We start from the raw sequence: 16056 nt of genomic DNA, 5'->3' as shown, positions 1-16056 counted from the left end.
TGTGGCTGAGATGTGGTTCTTGAATGCAGAAGAATGTTCGATCTTGTTTAAGCAACCAATCAGTTAGTCTGTGTCTTTTTATTGGAGAATTGAGACCTTTAATGTTGTAGGATATTAATGAGCAGTGACTGTTAAGTCCCTTGATTTTGATGTTGGTTTTCAGTATAGTGTTTGTGTGGTTATGTTTTTGCAATGATGTAGTTATCTATTTCCCATATAATTTTGATTGTAGCTTGTCACTTTGGGTTGAAGGTTTCCTTCTAGTAACTTCAGTAAGACTGGATTTATGGATAGGTACTGTTTGAATTTGTTTTCTTCGTGGAATATCTTGTTTTCTCCATGAATGGTTATTGATCGTTTTACTAGATATAGTAATCTGGCTTGGCATTTGTGGTCTCTTAGGGTTTGCAGGACTTCTGTCCAGGCCTTTCTGGCTTTTATGGTCCCTGATGAGACATTGGGTGTAATTCTGATAAGGTTGCCATTATATGTTAATTGGCCTTTTCCTCTTGCTGCTTTTAATATTTTTCTTTTTTCTGTATATTTTGTGTTTTGATTATTATGTGACAGGAAAATTTTTTTTGGTCTATTCTATTTGGTGCTCTGTAGGCCTCTTGTATGTTTATATGCATCTCCTTCTTTAAATTGGGGGAATTTCCTTCTATGATTTTGTTGACAATATTTTCTCAGCCTTGAGTTGGGCATCTACTCTTTCCAAAGTACCTATTATTCTCAGGTTTTGTCTTTTCATGGTGTCCTTGATTTCTTGGATGGTTTGTGTTAGGAATTTTTCAGATTTAGTGTTTTCTTTGATGGTTGCTTCAAGTTCTACAATTGTATCTTCTAGTCCTGAGATTTGTTCCTCCATTTCTTGGATTCTGTTAGAGAAACTCATCTCTGTGTTGCTTCCTTTCCTCTCTAAGCTCTCTCGTTCCTGTTTTTCTCCTTTCTGTGCCTTTATTATTGTTTCCATTTTCATCTTCAGATTTTGAACTGTTTCGTTGATTTCTTCCAGAATTTCTTCCAGTGCCTCTCCCTATAGGCCTCTTTTATTTCTTCAACCTGTTTGCTTGCATCTTCCTGCATTTGTTTATGTATTTTATTAGTTTCTCTCATTATCATCTTCATTATTAAGGATTTGAGGTCGTTTTCTTGTATTTCTATTGTGTTTGACTTATCAGGGTTGCTTTCTTTGGGATAACTCGGATCTGGAGATGTCGAATTGTTTTGGGTTTTGTTCTTTGCATTCTTACTCTGTCCTTTAGTCATCTTGCTGTCTCTGATGTTGGGAGGCAGCTTTGATGTCCTTCACTGGTCATTGAGAGTGGATACTTAGTGAGTGATTACAGGTTGCATGCCCTTGCCTGTGAGGATCAGGGAGTCTTTCCCTGGAACAGGCAGGTGACCTGGTTTCCACTCCAGGAGTCTTTGCTCTACACCTTAAGCTTCTGACTGGGTCAACAGAGGTAGGCTTCTGCCTGGTCTTGTTTGTGCTACTGAGGTAATTCAGACCAGGTGTGTTGGGGCCACTGTTTAATTTTTTTGTCCTGATCCCTCAGGGCTGTCCAGTCTCTCTGGACGGTGTGGGAGACCCTGCCCATACCTGTTCAGACAGCATGACTATGGTGGTTCAGCCTCCTGGGAATGGGCTGCTGTTTAGTTTTCTGTCCCAACCACTCAGGGATGTGCAGTCTCTCCCAAGAGCATGGGAGACCCTGCTGGGCCATGTAGACTGGTAAGGCCAGGCTTTATCTGCCCTATTGTGCAGGCCCAGGCTGCTGTGTCCTGCAGTCAGGTTCCTGCCCAGACCAGTCTAGATAGCCCACCTTTAGCAGTTCAGTCCCGCTGAATTGTGGCCACTGTTCAGACTACCCTGCAGACCCCTCAGGGCATAGGATACCCTGCTGGGCCATGGGGACTGGCCTGGCCAGGACAGGTTCTATCTGACCAATTTTACAGTCTTGGCCTGCCATGGCCAGCAGCCTGGCTCCTGCCTGGTTCTATTCAGACTACTCACCTAGAAATATATTTTTTTGTTGTTTGTTCGGTTTTTTTTTCAAGACAGGGTTTCTCTGTGTAGCCTTGGGTGTCCTGGACTCACTTTGTAGTAGAAATATATGTTCAGTGTCTTGATTTGTGGATTAAATTGTTCAGTCACTAATACAACTTCATGAAACCATCATCATAATTTAGGGTAGTATTTGAGGTAACTTGTGTTCTCAACCAATGGTAACTCATATATGACCACAGCATTTTTGTTTGCATTATTATTTGTCTTTTTGTAACATCAACAACTGAGGAAAAATAAATTGTCTTTCCCTTCAAAGATTATGAAGTACATCATAGATAGTGATATCATATTAACTAACAGTTAATGAACATCAAGCCTCGATGATGAGTTTTCTAGTTCTAATTTTTCAAACTCCTTTCATATTACTCCCCAAACCACCATTGTCACATCTCTCTAAGCAATACCACACTACACAGGTCCTAAATTGTCTATGCTTTCTATTGCTGTGATGAAACTCTATGACCCAAAGTCAATTCATAAAGGAAAGGGTTTATTTGGCTTACACTTCCATATCACTATTCATCATCAAGCAAATAGGACAGGAACTCAAGCAAGAAAGAAAACTTGAGCCACATGCTGGTTTCAGTGTGCTGCTTACTGTCTTTCTCCTCATGGATTGCTTGGCCTCTTTCTTATACAACCTGGGTCCATGGGCCCTGAGATGACATTGCCCACAATGAGCTGGTCCTCCAAGCATATATCACTAATTAAGAAAATGCTTTTTTGCCTCCCTAAAACCCAATCATTAAGGCATTTATTGAAAATTGACATTATTTCCTCTCAGAAGATGTTAGCTTGTGTCAAGTTGACACAAGACTACCAAGCACAGGACCTATTTATCAAAACTCAGGAATTTACTCTTCCACAAGGGTCTACGACATCACTAGCCAGAAACTTTGGCCTGATGCATAGTCCCAGTCATGTTCTCCTAAGTGTGAGTTTGGCTTAAGATTTAATTGAAAAGTGGTTGTCATGCTCAAAAGAGTTGGGACATTATTTCATTTTGGATTTTTTTTCATCAGGTAATGGTAATCTGCACCTATGAGATCTGTGTAGCTATTAATGGGCATTAATAGTGAATGTCAATTAGCTTCACAAACCCTGAATATATGAGCTGACCCTCACTATCATGGACACTGCAGGACAATGTCTCTATGTATATGGGAAACTCTTCCTAAATGAGTGTTTTCTCGTTACAGTTAATTTTGAATCCTTAGAAACTACACAATTGCATCATGTTAAAATGGTTGTGGACATTTTTCCCCATTTGGGTTGGTCCTTGTGGATTTACTATTCTGGGACATGGATGGTGACATAAGGATGCCAGGGACTTGAAAGGATCGTTGTTAGACATGTTTTTCCAACATGTGTTTGTCACTGGGACAGAAACCTCAGATATAAAGCCTGGGGGTAGGTAGAAAATGTTGATGATTTCCCAATGGGACTGGGGCAGGATGATGATGCCTTTGAATGAATGGAGTGTTGAACACCCTTTACTGTCTGCAAAAATTATAAACCCACAAATAAACATTCACCTGATGAAGCCATGTACCTGGAATCACTGCAAGGTCTGTCTGCGTTCAAAGAAACACTCACAATGCTTACGTTGATTTCTTTCATCTTGGTGGTGAAGTTTCCTATGTTCCTGTGCAATCATGATAGTCTTAGATGCTTGGTGTCTTTGATAGGCAATGTATACCAGGATGGAGACATTGTGATCAGTGCTTTTTTACCGCTATATACCTATCAAACCTCCCCACATACTGAAGGGTCAGAAAACACAGACATTTCTGAAAGGTAAGTATTGCCTGCACTCTCTTTGGAGCCCAATTTTTGAGGGTGAACCTTTACACCTTTACTCTATCTTTTATTTTCTTCTTGAAAGGGCTGTCTTCCAACCTGGTATGAGTTTTTAATTTTTATCTATTGTCTTTTATTTTGTGAGTGAAGGCTGAACACAAAACCACTCTCCAAACAGTTCCTCTGACATCTGCCATGCAGAAGCCAAATTATGTAACTCAGAAATATAACTCTAGGCATGTGCTCAGTTCAATATCAAAAGGTAACAACACAATGAATCTTCTAAAAAGGAGAGTCAGTCTAATGATTGCTTCTTTTCTGCTACTGTGTGTGCCATATTCCAGGGGAGAGCACTACTACATTTGGTTATTTCAAACTCTTTGTATATCCCTATTTCCTTCAAAGTGTGCTTCTTCCCTTTGGTGTCACAAGCAGCCCAGGGACTATAATCAGACTTCTGTGATATGTCCATTCCCTCCCATATCTAATTGATGAAAATGCTGGGAAACCTTTTTGACAAAACAATCTCACTGCAATAAAAGGACTGGTTAATAAAAGAATGACACAGATGAACAGAGTTTAAACAGGTGGCTTTTGTTCCTGTGAACTGAAGCAATGCCACTGAGATCACCTTCTGTCAGACACTGATGTAATAGGTGTTGCCTGCCTGTATATGTTGCCCTCACTAGGAAAGATAAGTGTCAAGAAGGAAAGGCATCTGTTTTGCTTAGAAGCAACTTTATCTCTCTCCAATTCCTTGCTATTTGTGAATATCATTCCACTCTCTTTCACTTTTTCCTGTCTCCTTTTCACTTTATGTAACTCTTCCAGTCTCATATGCATGCTGTCGTCACTATGTCACCTTGCTGCTTTGACTCCCATGGCTGCTGTTCCTTGCCTGTTCTTAGAGAGATCCAAACTCAGGTTCATTCTGGTAGGTTCTGATCCAGATGACAGGGTGTCTTAATAGAATAGTCATTAATGGCATTCGGTAATAATTTACCTTTCCAGTGTGGAGGGCAAACAGCAAACCCACTTACTCAAAAGCTGAGATGTAATCAACCCAGGTATAAAGTTGAAGGCATTTTTTCTAAGTTTTAGATAGTACAAAGTGATGTGCTGTGTGAAAAATAATGTGTGATCTAATCAAACTGCATAAAATCTATTACCTTAAGATATAAGACCTTTGGCAAAATCTATAATTGGAAATTATATCAATCATATTTTCTCTAATACCACGGCATTGTCTTAGTGACTGCATTACTAAATATGGAGGGCACTCTACATTCATAATGTCTCTACAATACTTTTACTGATTTGAGTGGGAACATGTCTTATTGCTATCTATATTTACAATATTTTATTGATGCTTGAGCTGACTATGTATGTACATATTATATTATAGATACATATGTGTGTGTTTGTGTGTGTATTTCATGCTTGCTATTCATTCTATTTCTTTATATTTATTTTCAAATGACATGTTTCACATTGATTTTCAAGGGTTATAAAATGACTATATGTTTATTGTTTGTGTTACACACTTCTGGATGTGAGTGTGTTTAAGGAGCAAATGATGCGTATAGTTAAAAAATCTTCTTATTAAGTAAAGTGGTATTGTAGGCTCTCATCTAAGACCCATGGCTTCACTAGGATTGAGAAGTTGGCTTCTCAAGTGTGTCATGGTCTTTATTGACTTTCCTCTCTCTCTCTCTCTCTCTCTCTCTCTCTCTCTCTCTCTCTCTGTGTGTGTGTGTGTGTGTGTGTGTGTGTGTGTGTGTGTGTGTGTGTGTTTGTGTGTGTGTATGTGTGTGCATGCGCACATGTGTGTATGTGTTGTGTGTTCCATTTGTCTGTATGTCTATATGTGTCAGTGAGGGCATGTGCATGCCACAGCACACTTGAGGGCAACCTTATTTATTTCCTTGACCTCCATCTTCCTTGAGACATGGTTTCTTATTCTTTGCTGTATATGCCAGGTTCATTGGACAATTATGTTATCCTGTATCCAACTCGTATGTACTGTAGAAATGTTGGGATTGATGAGCCAACTACACTATCCAGGATTTTGTTGGTTCCAATGATTCAAACTCAGATCCTCAATACTTCTGCTGCAAGCACTTTACCCATTGAGCTCTGTACCCAACACTCTATTAATTTTTTTGCTGAACACTCTATTGATTTTTAGTTTATATCAGTATCTAATCCCTCCCATATAGCATTCCTGTCCAATTCTTTAACTTCTGTTATAAATTAATATTTTGTATTTTTTCTGAATTCAAAATTATAACCACACTGAGGAAAATATATAACCCTCCCTTTTTATTAAATGCTCATAAATCTTTAGAAAGTTAGTGTTTAAATTTTTAAATTAATTTAAATTTAAATTAATAAAAGTCTACAAGATATAATAAAATGAATGAAATCACATTGTAAAGGGCCAATATAATCACAACAATTAAGGAACTGTCATTTGATTATCAAAAACTCAAAATACTTGCCCTTTGGGGCTCTTATATTAACTGAGAAAGACAGAAAAGAAACTACTTTACATGGACTCAACACATAGATGGGATTAAGATTCCAATGAAATTCTTCAGAGGAAAAGATAATAATTCCAGTCTTCAAGTATTCCACTGAGTAAATATTTCAAGGAAAAACTCACAATATATAAAATCTCACACATATAAATACAACCTTATTTATTGTAGTAGAGCAAAACACTGAATGCAACATGATAGAATTAAACATCTAAGTCCTTAACTTTACAATGGACTATATTCTCTCTGCAGAATTACCATATAGAGAATAATCCCAGAAGGATGGAATCACATTAAGGTAGAAACTTCCTAAAAACACAACAAGTTTTTATATATTAACATTTTCAAGACTGGGTATATGGTGTTGATAACCAATTGGTATGCTCTTTCCAAGGATAAAATATTTCTCCTGCTCTCAGAATCCCTCATTTACCTCTGTTTCTTTTTATAATGATAAAGAATTGTGGGCTTTTCCCTGACCATATTAGCATTTTTATTATTGACCTTATCATGAAACATAGACATACATACAAGAAAGGTATACAGGTATAGCAGATTGTATTTATGCATTTCAGAATACATATACAGAATTTATGTACAAATATTTGTGTATGTACATATATTCTTCTTATATATTCTTAAATACATACATACATATAGACATGTATATGTCCATATATATGTGTGTGTGTATAAAGCAATTAGTGAAAAATGAGGCCATGAATTGAAAGAAGGAGGTGTATACAAAAGTTTTGTAGAAAAAAGAAAAAGAAAGTAGTGTAATTATATTGCAATCCAAAATTTAAAGGAACATTTAAAATTTTTTCCAGTGATGTGTACTATATACAAAGTGAATACTGACAACTAAAGTTTAATACAAGATGAAACAGAAATCTAGAATGTTAAGACTAGGAACTCACTAAAGTGAAGCTACATTAAACATGAGAATGAGAAATATAAAATTATATATGATTCAAGAAAACTAAGTTATTTCTTCAAGGAGAGACAAAAACTAAACAACTATGAACTATGCAACAGAGGGTTTTTTTTTTTATCTAGACTTGCAGTGCACTGTCATGTGCATGGAAGAATACAAATGAAGCTATATTACAAGAGATTAAGGAAGCTGGCTTTGCAGGTAACAACCCTTCTTTAGCAGCATGAGGACCTGAGTTTAGATTCCCAGGACCCGTGTAAAAGCATGGTGTGTCAGGGTGGACAAAGGAGGATCACTGAGACTTCCTTGCTACCACAGGAGTTCCAGGTTCTGTAAGAAATCCAATGCAAGTGGATTAAGGTGCACAGGGAAAAAGAAGGACACAACATTCTAGTCCAGCCTATTTATGAACATGCACAAATGAAAATCCAATATATATTTAAGTATATGATCATGATGATGAATTTAAATACATAATACAGAATGTGTATAAAATATAAAATTACAGTGGATGCAAATAAATACCATTGATACCTATAGACTTTAGAATTACTTAGGAATTCCAGGTTTGGGTATATCCTAACTTTATGCGATATTCAATTATATGAAATAATCAGGAGATCTCTGATGGATACCAATGAAACACAAGTTGGTCAAAGAATACAGGGAAGTTATAATACAGGTAAAATTCATATTACAAACTAAGTCACTCACTTATTATAAAACAAAGCAGCAATCTTATCATTTCTATCTTAAATGCTCTGTCAATACATAACATGAAAGCAAAAAAAAAGGGGGGATACAAGAATGAGGTGAAGAAATTGTGTTTTGTTTTCCTTAAGTAAAATATGAAGGATATGTGATTGAGACATCACCACAAGTAGAGTGACTTATTAGTTCACCCTGAAAAAAAAAACTTATCTTGAAGCTGGGAACATGAACAGCATCTGGTGTATGCATTAGTGCCTGTGGTAGGTTCTCTAATACTGACTAAAAGCAGGGTATTGCTGCATGTACCTGTAACTCCAGTGTTTGGAGGCAGATAAGAGTGGTTTTCATAAGAACATTCTGGCCAGGCAGTCTAGATAAAAGTTTAATGAAAGACTTTGTGTTAATGGAATAAGACACTGATAAAAGAAGACATGTGGCATACACCTCTGGCCTCAAACATCTGGATATACCACATTTGCGCACACACGCGTGCGCATGCACACACACATATACACACATACCACTCCAAATACATACAAACTAATACACCATATATGTATATATGCACCACATACACATGTACACACCACATATACACACATATATGGAATAAACACATGTATTGTATATGTATATATATATACATATATATAATATACACACAATTTATATTTTCCTGAACCTGCAGGAATAACAAGCCCAAATTGCAAAGGGTCAAGCAGAAGAACTAAAGATGAAGAGTAAAGATTACAAAAGAAATAACTGAGACCAAAAAGTCTAGCATGAACTGATGACTTGTGCCCAACATGTTTATAAAATATAGCATCCTATGTAAGACCTGGAGTAAGAAAATGGCCAATGTCAGCAGAGAGCTAAGCCAGACAATGTTGGAAAAGAAAATTAAGGATATCTCAGAACCAGATAGATACCTTGGAATGAAAAGCACAACCCAGGAATAAGATCCAGGTCAGAAACCTTTGTTGCACTGGCTCTACCCCCACAGAGGCCTTTTCAAGTGCAACCTTGGACAGGAACATACAAACACATTTCCATTTTCCCTTCATCGGGGTCTCTTAAAAATTCTTGATTCAGTCAAGCTCCACACAATATGTATACTATCCTTCCTCAGAACCACACAAAGTATATTTTTCACTTTTGTGAAGCTTAGGGGTTTGAAGTTAAGGGCATGTGACCATCGCGTAGTGACTGTCGGCTTCCTAAATGGATGATAGTCTTCTTCCCCTGCCCTCGTGTAGTAAACAGATGAATGAAGTAGTATGAATTTTAAGGTATTAGTCTCTGTATGAGCTATGACACATGAGCACAACCAGACCTACAGATCACATATTGCAGCAGCATCAAATAACAAGGTATGGCTTCAACTTTGAAGCTGTGAGGGGAACCTTTTATTCAAGACGTGACAGTTAAAGTATTCATTTAAAGACAATGGTGACTGAAAATTGTTCTGTATGATTCTTATGTCCTCTGCACAGGATCAGTCTCAGCAACTACCAATTTGTGATGGCCTTGACTTTTGCCATTGAAGAGATCAACAGAAATTCCCTTTTTTTACCTAATGTGTCTCTGGGGTACAATATCTACACTGCAGGGCCAACTCAAAGGGATACGGTACGTAATCTCCTCATGTGGCTCATGGGGCAGAGCAAATACCTCCCAAACTACACCTGCAGAAGAAAAGAAAACTCTGTGGCTGCAATCACAGGAAGAACAGGGGAAATTTCTTCCCTAATTGCCACATTTTTGGGACTTTATAAATATCCACAGGTGAGACTGTATTGGTAGGAAAAAATAAAATAATTCTACATTGATATCAACTTTTGGGTACCAAGAATATGCATGAAGGGAAAAGACTTTCTTTGTGTATAATTTACATTACATAGTCTTGGGATGGATGATAGCCCAGGAGTCAGTAGTGCTTTCGGTATAATCATGAGGATGGGAATTTGGATGTCACTACCATCCATGTCTTCATGATACCACCACAGAAATAGGATGATCCCTGTGGCTTCCTGTCTCCTATTCAGGCACAAAATGGGAATCTATAGAGACTGTGCCTGTGTAGACTAAAGCAGAGGACACTGGATACCCTATTCTAGGTCTCATATACACACATATGTGTGTATACCTATAAAACATGAGCATTTACAGTTGTGTGGATATTTACACAAACAAAAATACACAGATACAGAGAGAGAGAGAGAGAGAGAGAGAGAGAGAGAGAGCGCAAGCCAATGAATCATTTGACATGTACAGTTTTTAAGGCTATGAACTCTGACATCATTAGCATATCCACATTTCTTTTGTTTGAAATATACATGAAGAGCATAAGATTCATATAAATCTTTATGACAAAAGTGAATTTTTCAACTCATTTTCTGTAATTGTCTCTGGATACTGTAGTTGACTTTAAATACAAATTTGACTTCCTACAACTTTAGTTACTTTCACTAAAATTTTGTTCTTCCTTCTTCATGTCACTCCCTGTTCTCCTTTCTTTAGCTGACATTTGGACCTTATGAACCAAATATGGAAGACCCTGTAAAGTTTCCTTCTCTGTATCAGATGGCCACCAAGGACTCTTCTCTGGCTTCAGGCATGGTCTCATTGTTTGTCCATTTCAGATGGAATTGGGTAGGGATGGTTATGTCTGATGATGAGAAAGCTGTTAATTTTGTCTCAGACTTGATACCACAGATGGAAAGAAACAGAGTCTGTGTAGCCTTCATGCAATTGATACCAGTCACCCTTATGTTCTACATGAACTATGATTATGTTGTCAATAACCCAATTGTGAAGAATTCAGCAAAAGTTATTATCATTTATGGTGACACTGATTCTTCTTTAGGTGTGCTCTTTAGAAGATGGGATGTTATACTTCCATGGAGAATCTGGGTGACTACTTCACAATGGGAAGTCTTTACTTCTATGAGACATTTCTTTCTTGACTCATTCCATGGGACTCTCATCTTTTCAAAAAACCATGGTGAGATTCCTACTTTTAAAGAATTTGAAAAGACAGTCACCCCTTCTAAATTCCCAGATGACATTTTCCTTGCAAAAGTGTGGGAAGATTATTTTGGTTGTGAAGTGTCTAATTCTACCTGTAAATCATTTAAAAACTGTTCATCTAAAGGTTCCTTGGGATGGCTACCTTGGTACCAATTTGACATGGCCATGAGTGATGGCAGTTACCATATATACAATGCTGTGTATGCTGTGGCTCACACCCTCCACAAGATGATTGTACAACTAGTAGATATGCAAGGAATGAAACAAAGAGGAAAAATGAAAATTCCTCCCTGGAAGGTAATGTCTTTTTCTTTGAAGGTGTAGAGTGTCACCAAGGTAAATTTTCTAAATGACCCACAGGTGCTCTGAAAAAGTACCTTGGGTTCTTTTTGCAGTAATAAGTTTTCCTGATGGCTTGTTGCCTAAAGCAAAAATATAAACCTGGTTACAATTGAAATCAATAGGCCAATATCATAGACATAAAAACCTAGGACCTGAGATTGAAAGGTTTTTATTATAAAGAGGCCATCAGTACCTGCCCTTTTAAGCTTCACAACAGAAACTCCTAATATACTCCCATGAAGGTCTTAAGTATGAACAAACAATGAAGATAAAAAGAGTATAGTATTTCATCAAATAAAGTAATTTTAGAACATCTCATAAAACAGTATTTACCATAGACACTGTCTTAGGTTTCCTTTTGCTCTGATAAAACTTGTAGACAAAAGCCACATAAATGAGAAAGGGAATATTTTACTCAAGATTATATGGTTATAGTATATCATCATAATGAACTCAAGATGCCAAAAACTTGAAGCAATTTGCCATATGAACATCCACTATCAAACACAAGGATTAATGAGTTACTGGATGAATACAATCACTCAACTCCGTCAATCCAATATACTCAGTTCAGGCCCAGCTCACTAAACAATTCTGCATAGTGTGATTCTTCACACATCAGTTAACACTAGTTCCTAAATCTCTCGTACAAGTGCTCAGACTCCAAGTTAATCTAGACAGTTCTTCACAGAAACCTCATGCCCATGTGATTCTAGATTTTGTTAGATTCACAGTTAATACCAACCATCACAAACTGTGCTGATCAGTGATGAAAACCATTGAAATTCCTAACTGTCCTGTGATTTAGCTGAATACTATAAGGACAGTTATGGTGTTATTTCACCATCAGCATTCATTGTTAATATTGTTGTTGTACACCTGTAATGATGTTTCATTTTGAGGGTGGAATTAATGAAAATGTGGACATGACAGAATTCAGGATTTTTCATATTAACAGTGAGCATGCCCATCATGAATAATGCATCTCTCCTAGCTGAACCCATTGCTGAAGAACATTCAATTCATAAATTCCGGTGGATACCCAGTATCTCTGAATCCTTCAGAAAAGAGGCATGAAGATTATGACATTCTGAACTTTCAGAATTTCCCACAAGGTTTTGGATATAAAGTCAAAGTAGGAACATTTTCACCACATTTGCCACATGGTCATCAATTGTCATTGTCAGAGGACAGGATAGAGTGGAGCATAGGAGACAAACAGGTGGGTGAATCTCACATTATGCTTTACACAAAAGGGAAAAGTTTTAAAAGCAACCTTTAATGAGACTCATGCCTCTTTTTGTATTAAAAGAAAACTTCACTGGCATATTTACACACTTATTTTTCACATTCCAACATTTTCTTTATGAAAAAATTAACCACAAATTAACATATTCTTCACCAATGTATATACATGGTTTTACATATATATGTAATTATGAATTTATATTTATTATATATAATATTTAATGCTATATAACATTAAATTTAATGCTTAGAATGCTATATATGTCATCATATGTCTCATAAAATTAATTCTTTTTAATAAGAAGTCTGGAGATTTAATTAATAAATTTATTTACTTATGTTATATACTGATCACAGCTTCCCCTTCCTCCTCTCTTTTCCCTCCCTTCTGTCTCATATCATTTCCCCCAACCCATCCTCTTTCTTTCTCCTCAGAAAAGGGGTGTCCTCTCATGGATATAAAACAGTCGTGTAATATCAGGTTGCCATACAACTAAATTTATCTTCTTATTGAGGCTAAAGTAGGCAGCTTAGTTAGAGGAAACATATCCAAAGCCAGGCAATGTAGTCAGACACAGCTTCTGAACCTGCTTTAAGAGTCCTACACTAAGACCCACCTGTATAACTGTTACATATGGACAGGGGCCCAGGTCTGTACATGCATTCTCTCTGGTTGGCAGTTTAGTCTCTATAAGCCCATATGTGCCCAGGGTAATTAATTCTGTACAAATTGTTGTTAGGCCCTTGCACCCTCTGTCTCATTCTCCTCTTCCACAGGACTCCACAAGCACTGCTGAATGTTTGGCTATGAATCTCTGCATCTGTTTCCATCAGCTGCTGGATACAGCTTCTCTCATGACAGTTATGCTAGGCTCCTGTCTTCAAGCAAAGCAGAATACCATTAATAATTTCGGGTATGGGCTTCATCTTGTGGTATGGTTCTGAAGCTGAGCCAGTCATTGGTTATCCAGTCCTTTAAATTCTGCTCCACCTTTTACCCCTGTCCAACTTCTAGACAGGACAAATTGAGGGTGTAAGGTTTACTGGCTGGGTTAATGTCATAAACCTGCCATTGGAAATTCTGCCTGATCACAGGAGATAGCTTGTTGAGGCTTCATATCCCCCACTGTTAGGAGTCTTAGCTAGTGTCACCCTAATAGATTCCTGGTAGTTCCATTGTCCTATATTTTAGGACATCCTAAAGATGACACCATATCCACTTCTCTCTCCCAGTACTCTCTATGTCCCCCACATTTGATCCCTCTTGTTCCCCTCCTCACACCCAATCTCAGGCAATTTCTTCATTCATTTCACCCTAAATGTCTATTTTCTTTCCCTTCTTTGTGAGATTCAAGCATCCTCTCTTGGGCATTTCTTGTTACATAGCTATTTTTGGCTTGTGGATTGCAGCATGATTATCCTGTATTTTGTAACTAATATATACTTATAAGTGAATGTATACATGTTTATCTTTCATTTTATTTTATTTAATTATAATTTATTGAGATTACATCCCAATTATTATCCCATCGCTTGTATATTCTCATACTCTCATCCAACCTACACCCTTCCCTAGACCTCTGACATGAGGAGACCTCCTCCCCTACCACATGACGACAATCTATCAGGTCTCATCTGAATAGCCTGCTTTCCTTTTCACTGTGTGCCCACCAGGCCTCCCCTCCAAATGGAAGTAATCAAATCTGGGGCACCAGAGTTCATGTCAGAAGCAATCCTAACTTCCTCAACTTTGAAAAATTAGCTGTCCATTTTCTAATTCTGAACAGGGAGTCTAGGTTCACAGCGTGCATTATCCTTGTTTAGTCCAACAGTTTGTGCAGGCACTGTTGTTTCCAGATAACTGGCCTTGATGGTCTTCAAGTGGGGCTCTTGAACCCTCTGAGTCCTTCCATGCCTCCATTTCTCCCATAATATGCTCAGCTTTCTGCCCAGAGTCCAGCAGCAAATCCCAACATCTGTCCCAATCCCTAACTAGGTGGAGTCTCAGAGGACATCTGTGTTGGTCTAATATATATATATATTATAAGTGAGTATATATTATATTATAATATATTATCAGTACGTATATATCATTTGTGTTGTTCTGGGTCTGGGTTACCTCACTCAGGATGATCATTTCCAGTTACATGCATTTGCCTGTAAATTTAAAGATTTCCTTGGCTTTTTAATTGCTGAAAAGTGTTCTATTGTGTAATTGTACACAGTTTTTTATCCATTCATCAGTTGAAGGACATCTATGATGTTTCCAGATTCTGGCTATTATGAACAGAGATTCTATGAACATAGTTGAGCAAATTTTGTTTGTTTGTTTTTGTAAGGTAGAGCATCTTTCAGGTATGTTCCCGGGAGTGGTATAGCTGGATCTTGAGGTAGCACTATTCCCAATGCTCTGAGAAGGCACCAGATAGATTTCCAAAGTGACTGTACAAGTTTACACTCCCACCAGCAATGGAGTAGTGTTCCCCTTTCTCCACATGTCCACCAGCATGTGCTGTCACTTGATTTTTTTATCTTTGCCATTCTGAAAGGTATAAGATGGAATCTCAGAGTCATTTTGATTTGCATTTCCATGATAACTAAGGATGTTGAGCATTTCTTTAAGTGTTCTCAGCCATTTAATATGCCTCTGTTGAGAATTATGTTTAGCTCTGTACCCCACTTTTTAATTGGATAATTTGGTTTGGTGATGTTTGATTTCTTCAGTTCATTATGTATTTAGGATACATAATACATAAACCCTTTGTCAGATTTAGGGTTGGTAAAGGTCTTTTCCTAGTCTGTAGGCTGTCCTTTAGTTCTGTTGCAAGTATCCATTACCTTACAGAAGTCTTTCAGTTTCATGAAGACACATTTATTATTATTTTTTTATTCTTGAGGCTGAGCTATGAATTGAAGACCCAGAAAGAAACCTACACACCTATAGACACTTGGTTTTTTGCAAATAAGCCAAAACCATACAATGGGAAAAAAAGATAGCACCTTCAACAAATGGTGCTGCTCTAAGTGGATGTCTACATGTAGAAAATGCAAATAGATCCATATCTATTACTTTGCACCAAACTAAAGTCCAAGCTGGTTAAAGACCGCAACAGAAAATGAAACACACCAACACTGTTAGAAGAACAAGTGGGGAAGAATCTTGAGCTCACAGCACAGGACACAACTTCTTGACCAGAATACTGTTTGTCTTTCTAAGTCTGGGTTACTTCATTCAAAGTTATCTTTCTTAGTTCCATCTATATCCCTGCAAATTTGATTATATCATTGTTACTGATGGCTGAGTAATATTCCAAATAGCAAACATACCACATATTTATGTCCATGCTTCATTTCAGGAATGTCTAGGTTGTTTCCAG

General features: G+C 37.3%; 1 protein-coding gene across 1 annotated transcript in view; it reads left to right on the top strand.

The window, feature by feature from the left end:
• Positions 1 to 3617: 3617 nt before the first annotated feature.
• Positions 3618 to 16056, top strand: part of LOC311605906 (vomeronasal type-2 receptor 116-like) — a gene marked incomplete at both ends in the record, with an annotated part of 35595 nt that continues 23156 nt past the window's right edge. Inside the window, 4 exons of the mRNA XM_084796743.1 lie at positions 3618 to 3868; positions 9553 to 9688; positions 10580 to 11386; positions 13457 to 13612. Coding sequence (XP_084652869.1) covers positions 3618 to 3868; positions 9553 to 9688; positions 10580 to 11386; positions 13457 to 13612 — 1350 coding nt within the window. The remainder of the gene's footprint in view (positions 3869 to 9552; positions 9689 to 10579; positions 11387 to 13456; positions 13613 to 16056) is intronic.

Source organism: Acomys minous (genome assembly GCF_964271855.1).
Source record: "Acomys minous genome assembly, chromosome: 9".
Taxonomy (NCBI): Eukaryota; Metazoa; Chordata; class Mammalia; order Rodentia; family Muridae; genus Acomys; species Acomys minous.
Note: the sequence above shows the minus strand (reverse complement) of the source record. Positions and strands in the feature narration are given on the sequence as shown.